The sequence below is a fragment of the Cervus elaphus genome, chromosome 3, assembly GCF_910594005.1.
Source record: "Cervus elaphus chromosome 3, mCerEla1.1, whole genome shotgun sequence".
NCBI lineage: Eukaryota > Metazoa > Chordata > Mammalia > Artiodactyla > Cervidae > Cervus > Cervus elaphus.
Genome location: NC_057817.1, coordinates 7267714 through 7292255, shown reverse-complemented (window position 1 = coordinate 7292255; position 24542 = coordinate 7267714). Strand labels below are relative to the sequence as shown.

The following is a 24542-nucleotide window of genomic DNA, read 5'->3' as shown; positions in this document are numbered from 1 at the left end:
TGACTCGTTTGAAAAGACCCTGATGCTGGGAAAGATTGAGGGCAGGAGGAGAAGGGGACGACAGAGGATGAGATGGTTGGATGGCATCACCGACTCAATAGACATGGGTTTGGGTGAACTCTGAGAGTTGGTGATGGACAGGGAGGTCTGGCATGCTGCAGTTCATGAGGTCGCAAAGAGTCAGACACGACTGAGCAACTGAACTGAACTGAATGTTGTTTACAAGAATAATGATCAGTGTGGCAGATAGAGACCAAACTTATGGAAGTCTTTGAGTGTCAGACCAGGGATTTTGAACTTGATTCTATAGACAGTGGTATGTCACTGAATAGTTTTATGAAGGTGGACAGGATGAATCTGGAAGCAGGATATGAGATGATTTAGAAGAGTGAGAGATACAGATACTGACTGAGACGACTTGTAGTCTTGGTGGAGGTGGTGAAAGCTGGGACTCAGTTGACTTTAGTGTCCACTTACTCAATTTTCTTCTTCTACATGGGATTATGCTTCCTATTTTTAAAACATTCACTTGCTTATTTATTGTTTATAGTTCTGTTTTTGTGGTAGTGTTGTATGTCTTAAGTAGTAAATACTAAAAAATATGAATTGCATCTTTATACTAAATATACTTCAGAACATGTTTACATTTAATATATGTATTAAAATATTTTGTAAAAGTGCAGAACTCATAACATTTTGGAAATTAACCACTGAGAAATCCTTTAAGTGCAGGGGTCAAATATTTATTAATAGATTGAGGTAAACCAAATAAGTGAAGTAGATTAAAAAAAATTCCTTACATTAGGGAAAGTCCTGTCTTTTGAATGTCTTGTATACTATGCTATTACCAGAGGAAACTATGTTATAAAGTCTCTTAAAGGTCAAGATCTTTTGTTGTATTAAAAAGTGGTTATATAAACAACTTTTTAGAAGAGAATAAAATTTTAAAAACATGTAGAAATCTTTGTAGTATTATTAGTTAGTTAGTTCAGTTGCTCAGTCGTGTCCGACTCTTTGCGACCCCATGAACCGCAGCACGCCAGGCCTCCCTGTCCATCATCAACTCCTGGAGTTTACTCAAACTCATGTCCATCGAGTTGGTGATGCCATCCAACCATCTCATCCTCTGTTGTCCCCTTCTCCTCCTGCCCCCAATCCCTCCCAGCATCAGGGTCTTTTCCAGTGAGTCAGCTCTTTGCATGAGATGGCCAAAGTATTGGAGCTTGTAGTGTTAACTAGGGACTCTCAATTGAGAAACTTAAGATTCTAATTAAATTGGACACTTTGAGTCATATGCTTTCTGAAGTGGAAACAACTTCGAAGATGATTTAGCTCAGTAATTCTTAAACTGTAGTAAATGAGTAAGTATCTTCTTGAGGGGCCTACAGGTGACCTAGCTTCCTGAAACTTTGAGTTTTATATTTACTAGATGAATTTTTACCGATGACTGTGATTTAGTGCTCATAAAGTAAAATTGGTATTTTATTAGCGTTTACCGAGTGCTTTAAATCATATTCTAAGAAGTATGGCTACTATATATATGGCACATTTGATGACAACATACAGCTTGTGTATGTGGCATGTAAATCAAGGAAACTGCCAATTTTTGGTAACATTAAGTATTATTTTTGAGCAGGTCACATATTTTAAATGTTGTTATTTTTATTCTCTGGTTTAAATATAGTTGACTCTTGAATGCTTGGAGGTGGGTTGGGGTAGAGCTTCCAACACTTGATATGGAACCATGGTCCTTTGGTGTCTGCAATTCAGCAAACCACTCATCTGTAGCACTGTGGTACTTACTGCTGAAAAAAGTCTGCCTGTAAGTGGAGCTGTGTAGTTCACACCCACATGTTCAAGGGTCAGCTGTACCATTAATTTAGCTTCTTCATTACCGTTATTGCTTTAGTATACTGTATGTTTTTGTTTGGGGGCTTCCCTGGTATCTCAGATGGTAAAGAATCTGGCTGCAATGAGGGAGACCTGGGTTTGATCCCTGGATTGGAAAGATCTCCTGGATTTATAAGGACAGTATTTTTGGTGCACAGTTTCTCAGTAACTGACCTTTAAGACATTTATGCATTCAAGTCTGATGATAAATTATACACATGTCGATTAATCTCGTAAAGTATTCTTGTACAATGGCACTTGGTTGTTATTAGATCCCCCTTCTCACCCCAAAGTGGAAATGGCGAGAGAAAGGCTGTGAAGTTTCTTGTCTATAATAAATGGGTCACCAAATTTGGTACATATGCTCATCTAATATTTGAATGTGCTTTGAGACGTGCCTGCTAAGTGTTCGGCTAATGCTTATATACTTCACGATTGCCTCATAGAGGCCTTTTCTTTTCATCTTTAACAAAGATTATGCTATCAGCAGAGCCTTTTGCAAACCTCTGAGTCCTGTGGCTACTTTCCCCCCTTAGTCTTTGTGGGAAACTTTTAGGAATCAGTTAGTCTAATAGTCTGTCTAACGTAAGTATTCTGTCCACAGTATCCCCTGACAGGAGGTCATCAGGCCTCGGCATGCACTCATGTAGTTATAGGAAGCTCTGTTTCTCAAAAGGTAGCTCAAGTCATTGTGCTAGTTTCCTTGTTGCTACAGGTTACCACAAATTTAGTCTTAAAACAGCAGTAACTGATTATCTTAGAGTTCTGGATATTAGAAGTCTAAAAAGATGTTGTGTTCGTTCTGGAGGCTTTGAGGGGACTGTCCGTTTCTTTTTGTCGACGTCTGGAGGTGGCAGTCTTCGTTGACTCGCGGCTTCTTCCTCCCGTTCAGCCTCTGGCCTTTGTTGTCACGCCTCCTGCCACACTCACCTTCTTGTCTCCTTCTTGTCGGGACCCTTGGGTTACTTTGGGTCCACTCAGGTAATCCAGGATAACTGCTCTATCTCAAGATTCTTAACTTAATCACATCTGCAGAGTCCTTTGCCTCATGTAAAGTAACATTCACAGATCCTAAGGCTTCTAAACATTCACAGATTCTACTATCTTTTTTTGTTGTCTTTTTTTTTTTTTTTGGCAGCTCAGCTTGTGGGATTTTAGTTTCCTGACCAGGGATTGAGCCCTTAGCAGTGCGAGCACGCAGTCCTAACCATTGGATTGCCAGGGAATTCCCGGGATGTGGACGTTTTTGGGAGGCCATTATTCTGCCTACCACTGTCATCGTACTAACCTCTGGTGCATCCCAGCCTAATGATGTGGGTCCTATTGCAAATAATCTGAAATCAGGTAGTCTGGTGGGGCATCTCACCTAAGGAATTGCCAGTTAGATTAAGGTCCTGAATTAGGTAAATTCTTAGGTGGCAGAGATCTTCTTATGTAAAATAATAAAATAACTAGAAATTTTAGTCAGCAATTTATTACCTACATACTCATTGTCTTTTATATTAAAATAGTTTCATCTTCCTAACAACCATTTGCTAACCGTAACAGTTTAATTGCACATACAAGAATGATAATAGAGACCTCCTTGTGGTCTCTACATTATGTGAGTTTTGAGTGCATTCGTGTGCTTGCCTGTGCTGGGTCTCCCTCGCCGCGTGAGGGCTTTCTCTCGTGGCGGTTGGGGCCGCTCTCTGGCTGCGGCGGGAGCTTCTCTCGTTGCAGAGCATGGGCTCCAGGGTGCGTGGGCTTCAGTAACTGTGGTCCATGGGCTTAGCTGCCCCACGGCATGTGGGATCTTCTCGGACCAGGTGCCCTGCACCAGCAGGCGGATTCTTCACCACTGGGCCAGTAGGGAGTGCCCTCAAACATGCTTAAAAAATAAGAGAAACTAGTACAATGAATCCTAATGTGCCCATCACTAATCCTCAGCATTATTAGTTCAGGTCAGTCTTGTTCATGTATACCCCTGCCTTCCCACCCCATTTTTTTTTTTTTGAGAACATCCCATATGTATCATTTTATTTATAAGTATTTCAGTATAATCTCTAAAATATAAAGACTTTTCTTAAAAACTTTAACCATAAATACCATTCTTACTCTAAAAAAGTAATTCTTTAATATCAAATATTTAGTTAATGCTTAAATTTGGTTTTATTGTCATTATACTGGGCTTGGTTGATAAGTCACTTTGTCTTTTTTAATCTTTTAAGTTTCTCCTGCATCTGTTTTTGATTCTTCCTTTTCAGTTTTAATTTTTGTTTTCAATTTATTGAAGAAATAAGGTAGTTCGTCCTGTAGGTTTCCCACAATCTGGATTTTCCCCCATGGTCATTGTTTAATGTGTTCTTCAGTTACTTATTTCTTGCAAATTGGTCAGTAGACAGTTTTAACCTGAGGCTTGCACAGATTCAGGTTCAGGTTTTTTTTTGACAAGAATAATTCATTGATGGTATTGTGTATTACCGTCAGGAGGCATATAATTCATTTTCATTTGTCCAGTATGTAAATACATTTAATCTTTTTTGACTATAAAAAATAACACATACCAATGTGGCATATTTAAGCAATAAATAAAAATATAATAAAATTTATTTTCTAGAGATAACCACTGTTATTATTTTGGTGGCCTCTTTCCTAAGTGTATTCATGTGTATATCTTACACATGAGGTTTTATAAGTGGGGTCATAGCATACAAATTTATGTATCAGTACCTTAAAAAAAATTTATGGCCATTGATGATCATCACTTAGATCTGTTAATTCAATAGGAGCATAAATTAATAGCAGTAGTTAAATATACTTAAATATTTGTAATGTTTGAACTGCCCAAGTAGGAAAATATTACTCGGTATTTTCTGTTGTTTGAGTGCTTAGATTCTTAGTATGTCTTCCTTTTTTTTCTTTTTTTTGACTTTTAAAAGTTATCCTTGATTCTCTTATAAGTTGAATAATGTAAACATTTTCCAGGTGTATGATGGGACTCTTAAAATGTTTGGGGAGCTAAATTGAAGAAAGGGTTAACTCTGAAAAAGTAGAAGAAATAGCCAGTGTTTTATACAGTACTCCAGCAGAAATTCCAAGTCAGAAATCTTTTGTATTTCCATTATGTTTGGAGATTTTCTCAGTGTGTTCCCAGGACTTTGGAACTCAAGATCTTTTCAGAGAGTCTGTGAGGTCTAAGTTGTTTCTGTAGTAATACCGTGGTACTTGATGTTATTTGCTTTGTTTCTCATTCTCCTGAATGTATAGTGCACTTTTTACCCAAGACTGCATGAAAGGTGATGTCATTGCTCTGCTGGCTAATGGAGTGTATGCTTGTGTATTCTTGTGTTTTCAGATTTTCTTCGTTTAATTTTTTTCCTAAGCAGTGGTTTTTTAATTTAAACAAACTTCATTTTTTTATAAGAGTTTTAGGCTTACAGAAAAATTGTGAATGTAGTAAAGAATTCCATATAGCTTGTACTCAGTTTCCTTCCTCTATTATTAACATAATAGTATGGTACATTTGATACAATTAATGAATCCATACTGATACATTATTACCTGAGGTCCATATTTTGCTCTTTGTTTCAGATTTCCTTAGTTTTTACCTAATATTCTTTTTCTATGTGTGTGAATCCCATCAGGTAGCACTTTACATTTAGTCATCACATCTCCATAAGGTCCTCTTAGCAGTTAAAATTGCTTAGAGTTTACTTGTTTTTGATAATCTTGACATTTTTGAGGCATTCTAGTCAGATATTTTGAGTGTCACTCAACTAGGATTTGTCTGATACTTTTCTCATGATTAGACTGGGTTTTGGGGAGGAGACTACAGAAGTAAAATGCCATTTCATCACATGATTATGGAAAAGTATGTAAACTATCAACTTGGCTTATCACTGACATTGCCCGTGATCAGCTAGCAAAGATAGTGAATTTCTCACTTTTAATTTCTAATTCAGCAAATATGAATAGGTATAATCCATATAAACAGCAATTCTTTGGAGTCTTTGGCAATTTCTAGGAGTATAGAGGGATCTGGAGATAGTAAAGTTTGTTAACAGAATTTTAGAACCAGAAGTTAATTGCAGTAATGTCTGAACATACTGGTAGCAATGTTTTAGGATAAAGTTTTGGAAATAGGCTAGGTCTGAAGAAGAAGCTTGGAAGTTGTCTGAGTAAAGGTAGCAGATGAGCCTTGAGTATGAATGGAACCTGCGGTAAGAGAGCAGATAGAAAGAAAACCACAGGTAGTGGGGGACTGGGCGCTGGTGAAGCTCGCGAGTTTTACTGGACGGAGGACAGAGTGGAGGTGGGACATCAGAAAGGAAGCCAGAACGGCAGAGTGTTTTAGAAACTAAAGCAAGAGAGGGCTGGCCTGGTGGGAAGCCTGATATAATTAAACATATGCGAGGAGGCCCCAAAACACGCCAGAGAAGACTTGACAGATTGGTAGACTGATTGTAATTTCCTGAAGTCTCGAAATTTTTATTTTTAAAGGTTTAGTTTCAGTGTAAACATACAATTGATCTTTTTTTTTTTTTCTTTTTTTTTGCCACTTTTTAAACGATTAATGAAGCACTTAATTCCTTCAATAAACTCTGAGTGCTCTCCAGATTCAGATTCAGGTATACAAAGTTAAATCACTCCTGAGAAAATTTGTCTTTTTTTTAGATCTTGCCATATTCAGAAGTTGCTGAAGTTCAAGAGACAGTGAGTAATACATGGTGCCATGTTCAAAATGTTAACATTTTTGTATTTTTTTAGGATTTCAAGTTAGATTCTTAAAATGCATTTTCTACTATGTTTAATCTTAGATGATTATGTTATTATAAAAAGTAGCTAATGTAAATTGAAAAGCTTACTTTAAAAATTGCATTTTCATTTGCCCAATATGTAAATACATTTAATCTTTTTTGATTATAAAAATAATACATAACAATGTGGCATAATTAAACACTAAAGAAAAATATAGTAAATAAAATTTATTTTCTAGAGATAACCACTGTTGTTTTTTGGTGGCCTCTTTCTTACGTGCTCAGGTGTCAGGGCTTCTCTGATAGCTCAGTTGGTAAATAATCCACCTGCAATGCAGGAGACCCTGGTTAGATCCCTGGATTGGTCAGATCCGCTGGAGAAAGTATAGGCTACACACTCCAGTATTCTTGGGCTTCCCTTGTGACTCAGCTGGTAAAGAATCCGGCTGCAATGCGGGAGACCTAGGTTTGATCCCTGGATTGGGAAGATTCCCTGGAGAAGGGAAAGGATACCCACCCCAGTATCCTGGCCTGGAGAATTACATGGACTGTATAGTCCATGGGGTCTCAAAGAGTCAGACACAACTGAGTGACTTTCACTTCTTCAGTGTATTCACGTGTATATCTTACACATGAAATTTTATAAAAGTGGGGTCATATCATACAAATTTCTGTTTCACTGCTTTAAGAAAAATTTATTTTACCAAAGTATAGTTGATTTACACTGTTGTGTTAATTTCTGCTGTACAGCAAAGTGATTCAGTATGACCTACTTTTAAAAGCCAATATGTAATGGATGTTTTTCAGTCCCTGAAAAAATAAAACCAAACTATAATGACTACATAGTATTTTATTATGTGAATATATTATTATTTATTTAATTCCATGTTTTAAGTATATCATTTACCCTAAATGATGTGATAAATATCTTTGAACACATCTTTTTAAACATTTTGAATTAGTATGCATTCCTAGTAGTGGAATTGCTGTATCAAAAATGCAACTGCCTGGCAGAACGGATCATATTCTCTAACAGTGATAAACTCTAGTCCCAGAAAAATATTCCCTTAAAATCTCTCCTGCAAAACTCAGGAATAAAATATGGACATGTGTGTTTTGCAGATGATTGTAGGAATATGAAAAAATTCATTTAAGTGTAATGAGTCCTGTTTATAGGACAAAAAGATTTCAACTGCATAGTATATTTCCCACTAAAGTTGCTTACTCTAAGAGCCGAAGATAACGCTAAAGAGAGCAGTCTTAAGATGCTTTATATACCCCTTCTTTGGAGTTGTGGCTTCTGAGAGCCCACTGAAGCAGGATCGCTTCTATGAGTGCAACTTGATCAGCAGTATTGGAGAAAGAGGTGCCATCTGCTTGCAAGTTTATTTTGAACTCTACTCATACCAGTGGTTGATAAGCTATTTGGACTTTCTCTTAAGCTCAACAGATTTTTTGTTGTTTTGTTGTTTAGTCACTAAATCATGTTTGATTCTTTTGCGACCCATGGACTGTTGCCTGCCAGGCTTCTCTGTCCGTAGGATTTTCTAGGCAAATTTAAGTCAAATCGATAAAGGAGGGAGGTGCTGTGCTAAAGGCAATGGAATCAAGCCATAGATCTCTTGGTATTGTTTCTGTATTGTATTTAGAGAGAGTGGCCGTCTGTCCTCGATTGTTTAGGACTGAGTGGTTTCTCAGAATGAAGGGTACGATTATGAATTTCTACTTCTCCCTTTGTATTTCTTAAAGATTGCAAATTTTATGCTAATTATGGATGACACGGCAAATACTTAGAAATATATTAAAATAAAATCACATTTTTTTGCATTGTGCTCTTTTCCTGAAATTTTAAAACTAAAATCAGTAAAGATTTAGATAATGGCTATATTTCATTCTTTAAAGTACTGTTAGTATATACTATGTATACAATATACTAATGAATTCTAAATTAACAAATTCTAGGCATTTTACTCTTTTATTATTTGTCAGCTAATGCTTTCTGCTGAAGTAGAGAATTTATTTATATGATAAAAAACATTGAGATGATGACTGTGTGGACATTGTTCAGAGGATGATGGTAAACATGCTGAGTTGCTCAGAGAGAGGACATTGTTCTATCATACCTTAGTGGTCTTTTTCTGAACGAGCTGAGAAGTTCCTAGATTCTTTTGAAATTTTAGTAGTATTTTGGTTCTCTTAACAAAAGCCAAGAAGAGTGGCTAGTTTTTTATTTTTTGAATTACCTTAAAAGGTACTTGTACAGAGCATTTCAACATCAGTATTTTCATATTGTCTTTATTTGTGTGTTACACAACATGGAACTGCACAACTTAAGCCCAAGTCCTAAAAGCAGTAAGAATAAGAAGTGTAGTGTGTAGAAGTCTTCAGTTATGTCAGTTACTTGGTAAAATTAATATGTAATCTTTAATAATATCTCATTTCCCAATTAGCGTCACTTGCAAATAATTCTGAGAGATGATTTCACTCGCGTCTCAGTCTAGCGCCTTTTTATCTACGTCACATCCTCTGGGAAAGGTTTCTGAAGTGGCCCTCATTTTTCCTTGTGTCTTCTGCTTCTGTTTGTAATGTTTCAGAGTGACTCTTGGTTCTGTTGCTGTTCCATTATAATACAAGTTTTCTGGTGCCTGTTTCTGGTGCGTTTTCTAATCTCCTGTGATGAAGCCATTCAGATCATATACCCTAACTCTCACACATACATAATTTATACTATTCCTAGACCATTCCCTATACATGTACATGGACATGCAGGTCTGCATGTCCAACTGCCTACTTGATATTTTGACTTGGATGTCTGACAGACATTTTAAACTTAACCTGTTCCAAACTGAGAGACAGTTGGCCCTCCATATAAAACTGAGGGTTCTACATCCATGGATCCAGCCATCTGCAGTTGGAAAATATTTGGGGGGAAAAATTCCAGAAAGTCCCAAAAAGTAAAACTTGAACTTCCCACATACTAACAGCTATTTATATAGCATTTTCATTGTATTTACAACTAGTGACTTAGTATTAACTTTGTATTGGATATTATAAGTAATCTAGAGGTGATATAAAGTATATAGGAGGATGTACATGGGTTATATGCAAATATTGCACCATTTTAAATAAGGGACTTGAGCATCCACAGATTTTGGTATTGCTCTGGGATGGGGGTGGGGGGTGTTTTGGAACCAGTAACCTCTGGATACCAAGGGATGATTGTAGTTACATATCTCCCTGTAAATGAGCGTGTCCTACCATCTTTTCCATCTCAGATGATGGCAGTTCCATCCTTCCAGGTGCTCAAAGTCCAACACTCGACTTGATTTTGATTCCTTTTTTCTTTTACCTCATACTTGGCCTATTTGGAAATTCTGTTGACCTCACCTTCAAAATATATTTAGAATTTCACTACTTCTCATCCCTCTCACTGCTCCCGTCGTGGTCCAAGTTTCCACCATCTCTCCCCTGTAATATTGCTGTAACTTCTGAACTGATAGTGCCCTTGTGCCTCTGACCTGTTCTCAGCACAGCAGCTGGGGCAGCCCTGTTACAACGTTCTCATATACGGCACTCCCTTTCTTAGAGCCATCCAGTGGCTTCCCAACTCACCCAGAATAAAACAGAAAGTCTTGACTAGGTCCCGTAAAGTCCTGCAGCCGTTTACTTCTTTGACTGCATCCCCCACTCTCCTACTTGCATGTATTCCACTCCTCTGACCTGTTCTCCAAACACTCCAGACTTGCTCCCATCCAAGTCCTCTACTCTCGTCTTGATCTTCCTGCTCCCTGGAATACTCTTCCCCTTATGTCCTTATGGGAAGTTTCTTCATTTTATTCAGTCAACTTTGTAGTGAAGCCTCCCTAGGCCACCCTGTATAAAACTTTCTCCATCTTCCCTAACATTTTATATGTCTTCATTTTCTGCTTATTTTTTCCTTAGTGTTTATACTATATAATATACAACAAAATTTTACTTGTTTATTATGTTATTGTTTATCTTTCCCACTAAATGTAACTCCCACAAGGGCAGAATTTTTGTTGTTTACTGCTCTATTCCTCTAAAGTGATACCTGTCTATATAGTAGGTACTGAGTGAATATTTGGGTGGGTGGATCCATGGATAGATGATAGATCAATGAGAAGAGTAGATGGTGCTTCCTTTGATTATTTTCCAGTGCCTCAGTCTGAAAAAAATACTGGGTTAGTCCGATAGAATCAGGTTTATATGACACAGGTATGCCTGAGCAAATACTTTGGAAAACATAGTTTGAAGTAAGTTATTCAGAAGTTGCTTATATGCTAAGGGTTTTTTTCTGCGAGTAAAAATGAAAAGCGTTGACAGAGTGCGCAGATGACATAGTGCTTTTAATCAACATAATTTAAGAACTATATACAGCTCTACAGTGAAATGGAGCTTAATCTTTTATTCTAAGTAGAACACCAGCTTGAGAACTTCAAATGTGACTGGCCCTGTGAAAGTAAATACTCTTGGCTGTGTATATATGGTTAGAACCATTGCTTTCCTTTAGGAAGTTACTGGTCAATCTAGGGAAGCTGATAATTATTTGTATCAATACAGGAAGATTTTCCCAAAGATGTCTATGAAGCATTTGTAAAGTATGCCATAGTTGTCTCTGTCAGTTTCCTAACCTCCTTCAGTTTTCCAGTATTGTCTTAGTTATTGATATGTAACAAATCATCCCCAAATTAAGTGGTAGAAAACAAGCGTTTAATACCGTACAGTTTCTGTGAGTAAGGAATCTGAGAACATCTAGCTGTTTCTAGTTCAAAACCTTTCCTGTGGTCAAGAGCTGGGGAAGGAGCTGCTGCTAAGGGTGTCAGGGGAGACGGAAGAGCCCCTTCCCAGCTCACGTAAGGCTTGTCAGACTGCAGTTCCTTTCATTTTTGGGCCTTTCTACACGATCGCCTCGTGACTCAGTGGCTGGTTTTCCCCAAGATGATCTGTCTGGGGGAGAGAGCGAGAGGAGAGAAAGAGACCTCAAACAAAATGGAAGTCATAGTCTTGTTACAGTCTGATTTTGGAAATGACATTTTCACTTCTGCTGTATTCTCTTTATTAGAAGCAATTCAGCACATCCAGTATATACTCAAAGAGAAGGAATTATACACCAAAAAGTGGGGATCACTGGGGTCATTTTAGAAGTTGCCTGCCACAGATGTTTTAATCTCTCCACATGCTTGCTAGCTATAATAACATGGCCATTTCAGTAATAAGAATTTGAGCACGATTACTTCATTGTCCCTAAAGCTGTATTTTTTTTTTTTTTAGTTTTATCAGTGAAACTGAAATGCGTGAATGAGCTTAAATGGGAAGCTATCGAAAAATAAATAAAGCAAATGCCTTTAGAGGCATTAGAACATAATTTTGCGCATTGTGAAATCACCTTCACTTAGGAAAGTAGCAGGGCCAAGCTTATTTTCCCTCTGGGAGTCAACAGAAACCCAAAGCAAACAACTGCAAGTTTTTTGGAGGGTGAACGCAAAACCAGTTAAGACTTCCCGTTTCCTTTAAATAAGACCAAACAATAATGTCATCAGTGGGGGTTATTTGTTTTTGTTGTTGCTTTAGTTCTGATACAGATCCACGCTTGGTATTTGAAATGAAGGGAAGAAAACCAAGGACTCTTTTCTTGCCAAGGGAGACCAAAACACTTGTCTGTAGGTGACGTTTAGTGTCATATTGTTTATTAAAATAGTTACTAGAGAAACAGTCAGCAGTCTTTTTCCTGTTTCTTTTGGTTGATTGCAAGTTAATCATTCAAGAATTTGATCTTCTATCTTCCTGGAGACTAGTAGCTCTAGATGATATGCTTGATACTAGTGGATCCTAGGAAAGTTTTGTCTAACTTAACTTTATTGTTCTTCTCTTTGGTTTTTTGCCATTTGAGAAAAAAATTTCTTCCACTTTATTGATGTCTCTTTATAAAAGCTCTTTGCACAATGCTTGACATAAGTGCTCAGTAAACTGCTTGCTTCTTCTTGTAGAAGAAACAGACTGAATTTCTACATAGTGTTAAGTGTTTTCATGGCATGCAGAGAACTAATATTTAATAGTGCATGCGTGTTGCATATTTTTATGCCACTTGAATTTAAAGGATGAATAACTTTTGGCTGTCCTTTGCATTTCTAAATGATTTTTTAATCACTCCTAACCCATACCTTGAATCCTAATTGGAAGTAATTTTTCACTTGTGTAATTTTCAAAACAAAATACTTGAGTGATTTCATTTTTCTCTTTCCACCTTCATTTTCCAAAATTAGAACAAACATTAAATAATGCCTAAGACAAGGTCTTTTTATGCGTGGAAAAGAAAATTCCTTGCAAATTATGATTATTAGCATGTGCTTTCTCCTTATAAACTAATGCCGTTTTCCTTGTCCTTTTGTTTCACTGCTGCTTCAATCCTGATACACTTTGCTTCTTCCTGGTTTGGATTCTATTTGTTTGCTGCTCAATTATCCTGCATTAAAAGCTTCTTGGTGATAGCAAAGATGTCCTTGGGCCATCAAGTAAGTAGTTAAAAGTTTGAATGGCATGTTTGCAGACGTGATAATATTTTGATGTTGTACTAACAAAAGGTATATGGTATTTCCGTTTTGTTTATTAAGTCTTCTACTGTGTTTCCAGGCATTGAAATATAAAGAATATAAATGATCAGTCAGTACCCATCTGTTGTCAGTGTCCATCTGAGATTAATAGTGTTTGTGTACTTACATCTTAATTATCTAAAGATGGATTGTTTACTTAGTTATCTAATTTACCGCTTATAAATTCTTAATTCCTAAATCATGAACTAATACTTTTTTATAGTATCCTTTCTACAGTCATCACAAAGCACAGATCAGACTACTCTGAGGCTGGACAAGGTATAACAAATTCACTGCCATATGAATTGAGAAATACTGTTTTATTTTTGTCAGAACTTTTATATAATAGATAATCTGGTTATGAGAAAAATTATTTTTACTTTGGTAATTTCATAAGTGAAGCCTGTTTTATCTAGGAATTTAGAAGCTACATCCTTTAAATTTATGTTTTGAAAAACCTGTTTTTGACTAGATACTATGCTAGCTTTGGAGAATGCACAGTGAATAAAACATGTGTGTTGGCCTTAAGGATCATTACATACTAGTAGGAGAGTTAGACGCGTGAATACATAATTTCAAAGCTTTGTGACATATTAAATGTACTGATGTGAATGAAACTTCAGAGATCATTTAAATAAAGCATTAGTTTTTGTAGATAAAGAGTCTGAAGCTAAGATCTTAACTATACCCAAGGAGTTAGAATTGGTTACTAGTTTAGTAGTCATCTTCTGGTTTTCAAAAATCAGAATAAAGCTATCATTTCACTGAATTAAGTCTAACCAGATAATTAAAATATTGCTGCATTATAAATCAAAGGTTTTAACTTTATTCAAGACCCGTGTGGGAATTATATTGATTCAGGAAGTTTTCGTATTTATTCCTAAATAATTGTGTGACTGTTGCAAGTCAGTTCACTGCTTTGGGGCTCATTTTCCTCATTGGTTGGACCTAGCGAGATAATGGCAGCATCTCTTCTAGTTGTAAAATACTTTGGTCTAGATCAGTTACTGTTTGTCTCAAATAATGGATGTAGTATGTTTATAATTTTGTATTCTAAAGAGAGAAGTAATTTAAAGTAATATGCTAAAATTCCATTTTTATTCTAATTGTAACAATTCATAGTATTGAGTAGTTCATAGCGTTATTAGAGTAGTAAAATTTTAAAGTAGACCCTTCGATGTTCACCTAAAACTACCACAACGTTAATTGGATATCCCCCAATACAAAACAAAAAACTAAAAAAAAATTTTTGAAGTAAAAAAAGTATATGCATCCCAAAACGTTTTTGTTTTCTTGTTCAGTCTTACTTATGATACCTGGTAGATATTTTTAATGCATTTTTCAGTTACTTTAATTATCTCATGTATTTAGATGTTGACTTACGTGAACTTACTGTCATTGCTGAACTTTAGAAATAGAATTGCATTTTTAATATCAGTTGAAGTGGTTCTTCTTAGGACCTGGGTTTTATAAATGGGGGTCTTTAATTTCTACTTGAAATAGAAGACATTTATTATAGTTATATATTTTAAGCACATATGAACTAAAATATATAATGTATATTAGAGGTGAGTTTATATTGTAGTTTATATATTAGAGTTTGTGTTGTACTCTGCCAACTATTAGAAGACTGTGGCTGTGTTATTTACTATAGACCATATATCATTTTGAGTGAAATGTAATTCTATTTAGTACTTCATTAGGATCTATACTACTGAGTGAAAAAACTATAAAGATACATAGCAACATATTTAAATTACTAATGTATTTGAGAAAAGGTATACCATCTTCTCTGTAAGGGGATATTTAGGATTTCCTTTAAGACGTTATTTATGACTTTAAAAAGCTTAACTTCTTTTTAGTAGTTTTTACTTAGATTAAGGGCGAGAACCAGACTTTGAAGCTTGTAAAATTCTCCTGACTTTGTATTGATGAGTTAAATTTGGAAAGTGAAGAATGGTAGTTACAGAATCATATCCTCCTTAAAAGTGACTGCTGGTTTGTTAATTATATTACTATGAATGATCCCAGTGTGATTAATTTCTATCTTAATATGGTATTCAGCAAAGTAGGCTGTTTTGCTTCTCTTTGTTTTGCTTTCGTTATGAAGTGGGACCAGAAGAAGGCACTCTAATGCTGTCTCTAGACAGGGAGGCAGTTGGTTAAATTACCAGAAGCTGTTTTGGATCCTGTAGTGATTCATTGGTCAAATATTGATCCAGGCATTTAGCAAGTATTTATTGTCAATATTATGCCAAAGAATACAAGTGAGAAAAAGGTCACGACTTTCCCTGAGTTTATAAGCAAATGTTCTAGTAGTGTGCAAATGATGCAGGGCATCAAAATGATTTTTATATTATGCAAATTTTCTGTATAATGTTTGTGAATGATGTAAGAAAAAACAAATAGAAAAATAGGCTTTCTGGTTTTTGTAAGGAGATATACTCCGTATGTTGCTATTTCTACAACTCCTCTCATTTCAAGGTTATCAAAATTATAAACAGTAATACCTCAGTCAGTAAGGAGTTAGCAAGAGGTGAATAGAACTAAATTTGCACTTGTATTTCTTCTTTATGTAGTCAAGTTATTTAAGACTTATATACATGTGTCTTTCTGATGGAATACTAAAGCATGCTTTAATTCTGTTAGCTGTTCTCGTAATGTATTTAATATTTATTTATCTATTGGTCCGCACTGAGTCTTAGCTGAGGCATGCACGCTCTTAGTTGCTTGCATGTGGGATCCAGTTTTCTGACCAAGCATTGAACCCGGGCCCCCTGCTTTGGGAGTGTGGAGTCTTAGCCCCTGGCCCACCAGGGAAGCCCCTTTCTGATGTGTTTAAACTAGCCTTAAATGTACTGATACTACGAAAGATTATATGAAGCACGTGTGAATTATGACGTGTATGCAAACAGTGAGTACACACTGAACCCACTACTCACTTAGGAACTTGAATCTCACAGATGTCTCGTGTCTGCCTGTCCTCCCAGGGTGGTGATTAATCTGTTGTTGTTGTTGTTTATTCATTGCTTTCTCAAAACTATATTTTTTTGGTTATTTTTAGGTTACATATGTATCAGTAGGTTTTTAATTTCACAAGAATGGTGTCATGCTATCTGTCATCTTCTACAACTTGTTTTCTGTAGTTAACATTGTGTTTCCAAGTTTGAGCCATGTTCCTGGGTATAGATAAAGATCATCTATTTTTTTTTTTAATATTTTTTTTTTAATTAGTTGGAGGCTAATTACTTTACAATATTGTAGTGGTTTTTGTTATACATTGACATAAATCAGCCATGGATTTACATGGTATTTCCCATCCCGATCCCCCCTCCCACCTCCCTCTCTACCCGATCCCTCTGGGTCTTCCCAGTGCACCAGGCCCGAGCACTTGTCTCATGCATCCAACCTGGGCTGGTGGTCTGTTTCACCCTAGATAATATACATGTTTCGATGCTGTTCTCTTGAAACATCCCACCCTCGCCTTCTCCCACAGAGTCCAAAAGTCTGTTCTGTACATTTGTGTCTCTTTTTCTGTTTTGCATATAGGGTTATCATTACCATCTTTCTAAATTCCATATATATGTGTTAGTATACTGTAATGGTCTTAGATAAAGACCATCTACTTTTACTGCTACATACTATTCCATTATATCCGTATACCACAGTATATGAATCAATATTGTTTCCAGTTTATGAATATTTATTTTGATTTTTGCTATTATGAACAGTGTTGCTATGAACAATTTTATTCTTGTCTTTTGGTGTACACGTATAAGACTATTTCCAGGTATAAAGCTAACAGTGGAATTTTTGGACCCATTAGAATATGCCAAAATTCAATGTTATAAGACCTAAGTGGTTTTCCAAAGTGCTTGTATCAGTTCATACTCTATCAGCAATGCTTATGTTGGCTCGCTGACCCTATCCTTGCCATCATTGGATAGTATCAGACTTACTAATTTTTTTCAGTTTTACTGAGTGTAAAATATTTATTTCATTTTGATCTTGATTTGTTTTTTTTCCTTATTACTAAGGAGGATCAAAATCTTTTTGTATATTTATGGGCCATTTGCATTTCTTCTTCCATAAACTAATTGTTCATGTTTTCCTACCACTTTTCTTTAATTAAAAAAATTAATTGATGTTTAATTGACATAAAACATTGTATTAGTTTCCAGTGTGCAATATAATGATTCCATATTTGTATATATTATGAAGTGATAATCACAGTAAATTTACTTAGCATCCATCACCATAGATTGTTACAGAGTTTTTTTTTTCTTATGATGACAGCTTTTAAAACATACTCTCCTAATAACCTATAATGGAGAAGAATCTGAAAAAGAATACAGATATATACTGAGGCGCTTTGCTGTTCACCTGAAACATTGTAAATCAGCTTTGCTTCAGTTACCAGCCGAGCCACAGGGAAGCTCCCCTGGTAGCCTAGCTGGTAAAGAATCCGCCTACAATGCAGGGAACCCTGATTTGATTCCTGGGTTGGGAAGGTCCGCTGTAGAAGGAATAGGCTACCCACTCTAGGGATAGGCTACCCACTGCAGTATTCTTGGGCTTCCCTGGTGGCTCAGCTGGTGAAGAATCCGCCTGCAATGTGGGAGACCTGGGTTTGCTCTGTGGATTGGGAAGATGCCCTGGAGAAGGGAAAGCTTACCTACCCACTCCAGTATTCTGGCCTGGAGGATACCCAGGACTGTATAGTCCATGGGGCTGCAAATAGTCGAACATAACTGAGTGACTTTCACTCTCACACTTCAATTAAAAAAAAGATTTACTATCTTGGCATATTTCAGATATGCAGTACAGTTTTAACTCTAGTTGCCATACAGTACATTACATCCACATGACTTCTTTATTTCATAACTGGGAGTTTGTACTTTTTGACCCATTTTGCACAACCACAACCCCATCCCCCTCTCTGGCAAACCACCAATTTGTTCTCTGTATCTGTGAGCTCAGTTTTATGACTGAGTTGTATCCCACTGAATATATATACACCACATTTTCTTTACCCATTCTTCCATTGACGGATATTTAGGTTGTTTCCATATCTTGGCAGTTGTAAATAATGCTACAATGAACATGGACTGCATGTATCTTTTTCAAATTAGGGTTCTCATTTCATTTGGATAAATACCCAGAAGTAGAGCTGGTGGATTATATTGTAGTTTTAGGTTTACTTTTTGAGGAACCTCCATACTATTTTCCATAATGCCTGTACCAGTGTACATTCCCACCAACAGTGCTTAAGGGTTGCCTTATCACTGCATCCTCCTCAATACTTATCTTTTTAATAATAGCAATTTTACCAGGTGGGAAGTGATACTTCACTGTGCTTTTGATTTGCATTTCCCTGATGAATAGTAATGTTGATCATATTTTCATGTATACTTTGACTATTGAGCTATGAGAGTTCTTTATATGTTTTGGATATTAACCCCTTATCAGATACACTATTTGCAAGCATTTTATGCCATTCATTGTATTGATGGTTTCCTTTGCTGTGCAGAAATGTTTTAGTCTGATATAGTTTCAGTTCTTTATTTTTGCCTTTATTGTCTTTTGGTGTCAAATCTAAAAGAATCATTGCCAAGACTGATGTCAGGGAGCTCACTTCTAGTTTTCTTCTAGGAATTTTATATCTTCAGGTCTTACATTTGAGGCTTTAAGCCATTTTGAGTTAATTTTCTTTGTAACAGCAAGATAGAGGTCCAGTTTGTTTCTCTTGTGTGTGGCTGTCCAGTTTTCCCAACAGTATTTATTAAAGAGACTGGCCTTTTCCCTGTTGTATGTTTTTGGCTCCTTTGTCATAAATCAGTTGACCACATATATGTAGGTTTATTTCTGGGCTCTCAGTTCTGTGCCATTGAGCCATGGGCCGTTTTATGCAAGTGCCACAGAGTTCTGATTGCCGTGGCTTTGTAATGTGATTTGAGATCAGGAAGCATGATGCTTCTAGTTCTGTTCTTCTTCAAGATGGCTTTGGCCATTTGGGGTCTTTTGTGATTCCGCACAAATGTTAGAATTGTTTTTTCTGTTTTTGTAAAAAAAAAAAAAATTGCCATTGGAATCTTGAGAGGGGTTGCATTGTCTGTAGATTGCTTTGGGTAGTACAGACATTTTAATGTTATTCCTCCAGTCATCATATAGTATGCCTCTCCATCTGTGTCTGTCTTCTTCAGCCTCTTTCCTCAGGGTCTCACAGTTTTCAGTGTACAGGTCTTCACCTCTTGGTTAAATTTACTCTTAGGCATTCTTTGTGATGCATTCCTCTCCCCCTATTTTTCTTTTGCCTTTTTGATCTTTTTCTGATTGATTTACAGGATTTTTTTTAACATATTTTGGATTCCAACTCTTCGTTAATTATATGTGTTACAAATCTCCCCCCCCCAATTTCTTTTTATCTTTTGATTAGGTTAATTCTTAATCCCCTGCCCCCACCCTGCGCTTTCTTTATTGGTGAGTGTTTCATGTGTCTTTTTAAGGGAATCATTGCCTACCCCAAAATTTATTTTCTGCTAAAAGTTTTCAAGTTTTACTTTTTTGCATTCATGGTTTCAGAGATTGCTCAGGCTTCTGTACAGACAATGAACTCTACCCAAGCAAGGAGCAAGATGATATAGCTCTGGAAACTAGGTAGAAAAATGCTGCTGTGATCAGTGGAAAGGTAATGGTGTCTTGGAACAGGATAGTAGTTGTGGAAGTGCACAGAAGTAGGAGGATTCTAGGTAAATTTTGAAGATAAAGATATCACAGATTGATTGAGTATGAAATGGGAGAGAAAGAGAAAGATCAAAGAATATACCTAAAGTTTTTGGCCTGAGAAAGTGGAAGAGGAGAATATTGATTCCATTAACAGAAGGGAGAGAGGCAAATCTGAAGGATAAACAAAGACTATTCTGGATAAATTTGAGATGTGGTGATTATAAGGCAGGCAACTGATGTGTGAGTTTTTGAGTTTAGGAGGAGATAAAAATTTAGTAGTCGTCAGTGTAGGATGCTTTTTTATTAATTTTATGAGAAAATAAATTCTTTGTAATTTTACTTACATGATAAGTGAGAGTATTTTTGAATTTTCACTTTAAAACTTAAGGAGCTAAAATATAATTTTGAAAACTTTAGCACCATCAAAAGTATGTTAAAGATTATGTTAAAGATAATTTGTGTTTAAAATGTTAAAGAAGCAATTTTCCTTGAAAGATACGGTGATTAAAAATGTCAGTCTAAGTTCTGGTTAAGTTTGAAATTACATGTAGATTGAAGACAGAATCATTCTCTCGAGATAAAGCTAAGGTTTTTGTAGACTGAAAGCACAGTTACATAAAAATTGAAGAACGGAGATCCTGGGGTGCTGTGGACTTGCTCACTATTTGTCCTGCTCCTTCAATGAGTATTTTTTTCTTTTCTGTCCTCTCTGGAACTGGGCATCGCTTACCTCTCTCAGTAGCTTGGTCAAATGGGTGATAGAACATTAAACACTATTTAGTGTTAGAATTAAACACTATTTAGACTTATTGTTGGGGCAGCAAGCTTTTAAGAAACCAGACTTTTTAAAGAAACCAAATGGTCCTTTTTTAGAATCTTACCGGTATTAGTTTTAGGCAAGGCAATCTCTGAATCTCAAGTTCCCCCAGCTTTAAAATAAGAATGACACCTACTTTCCATGAAAATTGGAAATTAGAGTAGAAATTCTAGTGCATATGAAATACTGTTTCGTGGCTCAGTTGGTAAAGAATTCACCTGCAGTACAGGAGACCTGGGTTCGGTCCCTGGGTCAGGAGATCACCTGGCATAGGGAGTGGCACCCACTCCAGTATTCCTGCCGGGGCAACCCCGTGGACGGAGGACCCTGGTGGGCGACAGTCCACACAGTCAGAGTCCATGCAGGCCAGGCTAGTCACAGAGCTGGATACAACTCAGTGACTAGACCCCGCCACCACGCCATTTTATACTGCTGTTAATTGGAATGTTCTCTCACTACCAGTGAGGTCGACTGTCTGTTCACGTGTTTGCTGACCATCTGTATGTCTTCTGCACTGTCTTTTGCTTATTGCTCTATTGGCAAATATAGAGAGTCAATAACACAATGAAAGGTTGATAGTAAACCTTGGAGTACCTTTCATTATCAGAATATGTATTTTCATTTTTATGAGGTCTGTAACTTGTGTAATTTGATGCATGCCTATAAATTCCTCTTGAATTGACAGCAAACTAAAAATAAAATATTTATTAACTATTTACTAAAGTAATTTAATTTATTAAAGTATTATTAAGGTATTGAGTTGGTAAAATGAATATCACCATTGAGGCCATGTCAGTCATAGTTCTAGTCCATGTTATTAACTATGCCACTATGCTGTTATGTAAATCTATGACTTAAATACTAATTTTTTTTTTCCCTTCTTTCCTTGAGCTGTGGTAGCAAACAGTGACGATACTCAACACCTAACACCAGGAAAGATGAGTCAGCGCCAAGGGAAAGAGGCTTTTCCAACGCCAACCAAAGATTTGTATCAGCCATCTTTTAGTCCAGCAAGTCCTCATACCCCAGGTATGGAATTGTACTTTTAATGTTTCTTGTTGTTATTGATGGTGGGCTGTGTGTGTATGGTTTGTTTTGTTTTTTAGGGAGGTCTGTCCTTTGGTGGTGTATCATGACTTTTCTTCTTGACTATTTGGTTTGACAGAGGTTTATGTTTGTTTTCTTTTGGTAACCCATAATACACTTGAAATGAGTGCATTTTCCTTTGGAGTACTTAAATTCTCTTTATATTCTCTAAAATATTTGGTTAGTTTTACCATTCTTTTAATTCAGTGATTTTCAAACTTTCTGGTCTCAGGACTCCTTTAATACTGTCAAAAATTACTGAAGACCCCAAAGAACTTTTACGTGGATTAATTAGCCTGTTGATACTTACTGTATTAAATATTAAAACTAAAACTTTAAAAAAATGTTTACTTTGTTTTTTGAATTAATGTATAGTTGATATACATATCAACTTAAACATATGGACTTCCCTGGTGGCTTAGTGGGTAAGTAGTCTGCCTGCAGTGTGGGAGAGCCGTGTTCAATCCCTGGCTTGGGAAGATCCCCTGGAGAGGGAAATGGCAATCCACTCCAGTACTCTTGCCTGGAGAATCCCATGGACAGAGGAGCCTGGTGGGTTACAGTCCATGGGGTTGCAAGGAGTCAGACACGACTGAGTGACTAACACTTTCTACAGTTGATATACATGTTATGTATGTTACAGATGTAAGTATAGTGAGTCACAGTTTTTAAGGATTATACTCCTTTTATGTGCTGTGCTGTGCTTAGTCGCTCAGTCATGCCCCAGTCTTTGTGACCCCATGGACTGTAGGCCGCGAGACTTCTCTGACCATGGGGATTCTCCAGGCAAGAATACTGGAGTGGGTTGCCATGCTCTCCTCCAGGGGATCTTCCCAACCCAGGGATCGAACTCAGGTGTCCCACATTGCAGGCGGATTCTTTACCATTTGAGCCACCAAGGAAGCCCAATAATACTGGAGTAGGTAGCCTATCCCACTCCAGGAATCTTCCTGACTCAGGAATTGAACCGGGATCTCCTGCATTGCAGGGGGATTCTTTACCAGCTGATCTGCCAAGGAAGCCCATACTCCATTTATAGTTATTATGAAATATCAGTTACATTCTCTGTGTTGTATGATACAGCCTTGTAGCTTATTTTATACATACTAGTTTGTTTAAAATGCTTACCCTTAAAAAAAAAAAATGCTTACCCTTAATTCATTTCAGATTACAATAATAAACGTATTACAGGCTAATATGAATAACATAGTTTTATGAAAAATAACTGACCCCCCCCCCTCCCCACCAAAGAAAAGTTGAGTGAGAATGAGAAGAGTGGTATTCTTTTCCTTCAAGGTCCCACAGCCTTGCCCCTGTTGTCATTTTGGTCTGGATAATTCTTTGTTGAGGGGAGCTGTCCTGTGCATTGCAGGATATTTAGCAGCATTCTTGACCTCTGTGCAGTAGATGCCAATAGCAACTTTCCTGGATGTGACAACTAATTAGCCCCAGATCTTGACAGATGTCCCTTGCAGGACAAAATTGTTTCTGGCTGAGAACTACTGTTTTACATTTTTTGCACATCTCTTTAATTTATGGCTAGCTTTATCAAGGATATTTGTCAGTGGAACCAACCCTCTTTTAGTGCAAGTGCACGGCAGCAAAGAAGTCTGTGACGACTGCTATGGTCAGCTGCCTCTGCTCTGATGTGGCCGAGGTGCCAGTGGCCTCCTCCAGCACTGCTGTTGCGCTACTAGTGAGAACGCCAGCACAGTGAAACAGTGTTATGAAGCTGGTGTTCACCTTGCAGACCTTCTGAAAGTGTCTTGGAAACTTCCAGTGATTATGATAATTTCTAATTCATAATTGATATTTTTTATATATTGGATTCTGTTTCTTAGCTGAAGTTTATATGATCAAATGCTTTGAACTCTCCTTATCAATTATCAGTACTACTGATGACTAGGGGAAAGACATCTGCTTTAAAACTGAGAACTTAAATTTGGTATTTAAAAGCCAATACATACTTACATTATCAAACTTTTTAAAATTAAGTATTTTAATTGGAGGATACTTTACAATATTGTGATGGTTTTGCCATACATCGACATGAATCAGCCACGGGTGAGTCTTAAGTGTTATGTTACACTGTCTGCATAATTAGTTGGGTTTTGGTGTTGTTACTGTGTGAATTATCCCTTGGAGTAGGCTTTAGTTACTTCTTTTTAAATGAGTATTAACTGGTTGATTGTAAGTTACATGACCATTTTCTAATTTATTCCAGTAGAAAATGTTTTTCTAGTCAAGTATTAGATGGAAACATTTTTACATAACATTGTAAAAAAAATTGTAACATAAAATTCTGGAAGGATGCAGTTTATGTGATTTTTTTTTTTTTTTTTTGGTTCTATGCACCAGAATTTTTACTGTAATAAATATGGTTCATCTGTTTCATGTATCTGTCTTCTAGAATATTTAGAGAAATTATTTAACTTGAAATTTAATGAAACAACAAAAGGGTTAGTTACTAAAGCTTCTTGTATTTATATGCATCATGAACATTTTCAGACAAGCAGGGAGTTTGTGAGAATAATGCAGTTAACACTAATAAACCCATCAGGTAGATGTAAGAAATTATTAACCTTTTGTTGTATTTTATTTATTTGGGGGTGGGGCTGGAATATTTGCAGTAAATCATAGACCTCATGATGTTATACCCCCAAATACTTAATC

At 36.5% G+C, this 24542-nt stretch overlaps 1 protein-coding gene across 5 annotated transcripts in view; it reads left to right on the top strand.

Annotated features, from left to right (window-relative positions):
• The window catches only part of OSBPL8 (oxysterol binding protein like 8), a 162243-nt gene that overhangs the window by 63811 nt on the left and 73890 nt on the right, over positions 1-24542 (top strand). For 2 of the 5 annotated variants that reach the window (XM_043879911.1, XM_043879902.1), the window contains exons 3-4: positions 13126-13162; positions 21675-21812. In XM_043879911.1, coding sequence (XP_043735846.1) covers positions 13126-13162; positions 21675-21812 — 175 coding nt within the window. Of the gene's footprint in view, positions 1-6546; positions 6586-13125; positions 13163-21674; positions 21813-24542 lie in introns of all 5 variants that reach the window. The other 3 variants (XM_043879928.1, XM_043879935.1, XM_043879918.1) reach the window with 3 other exon arrangements.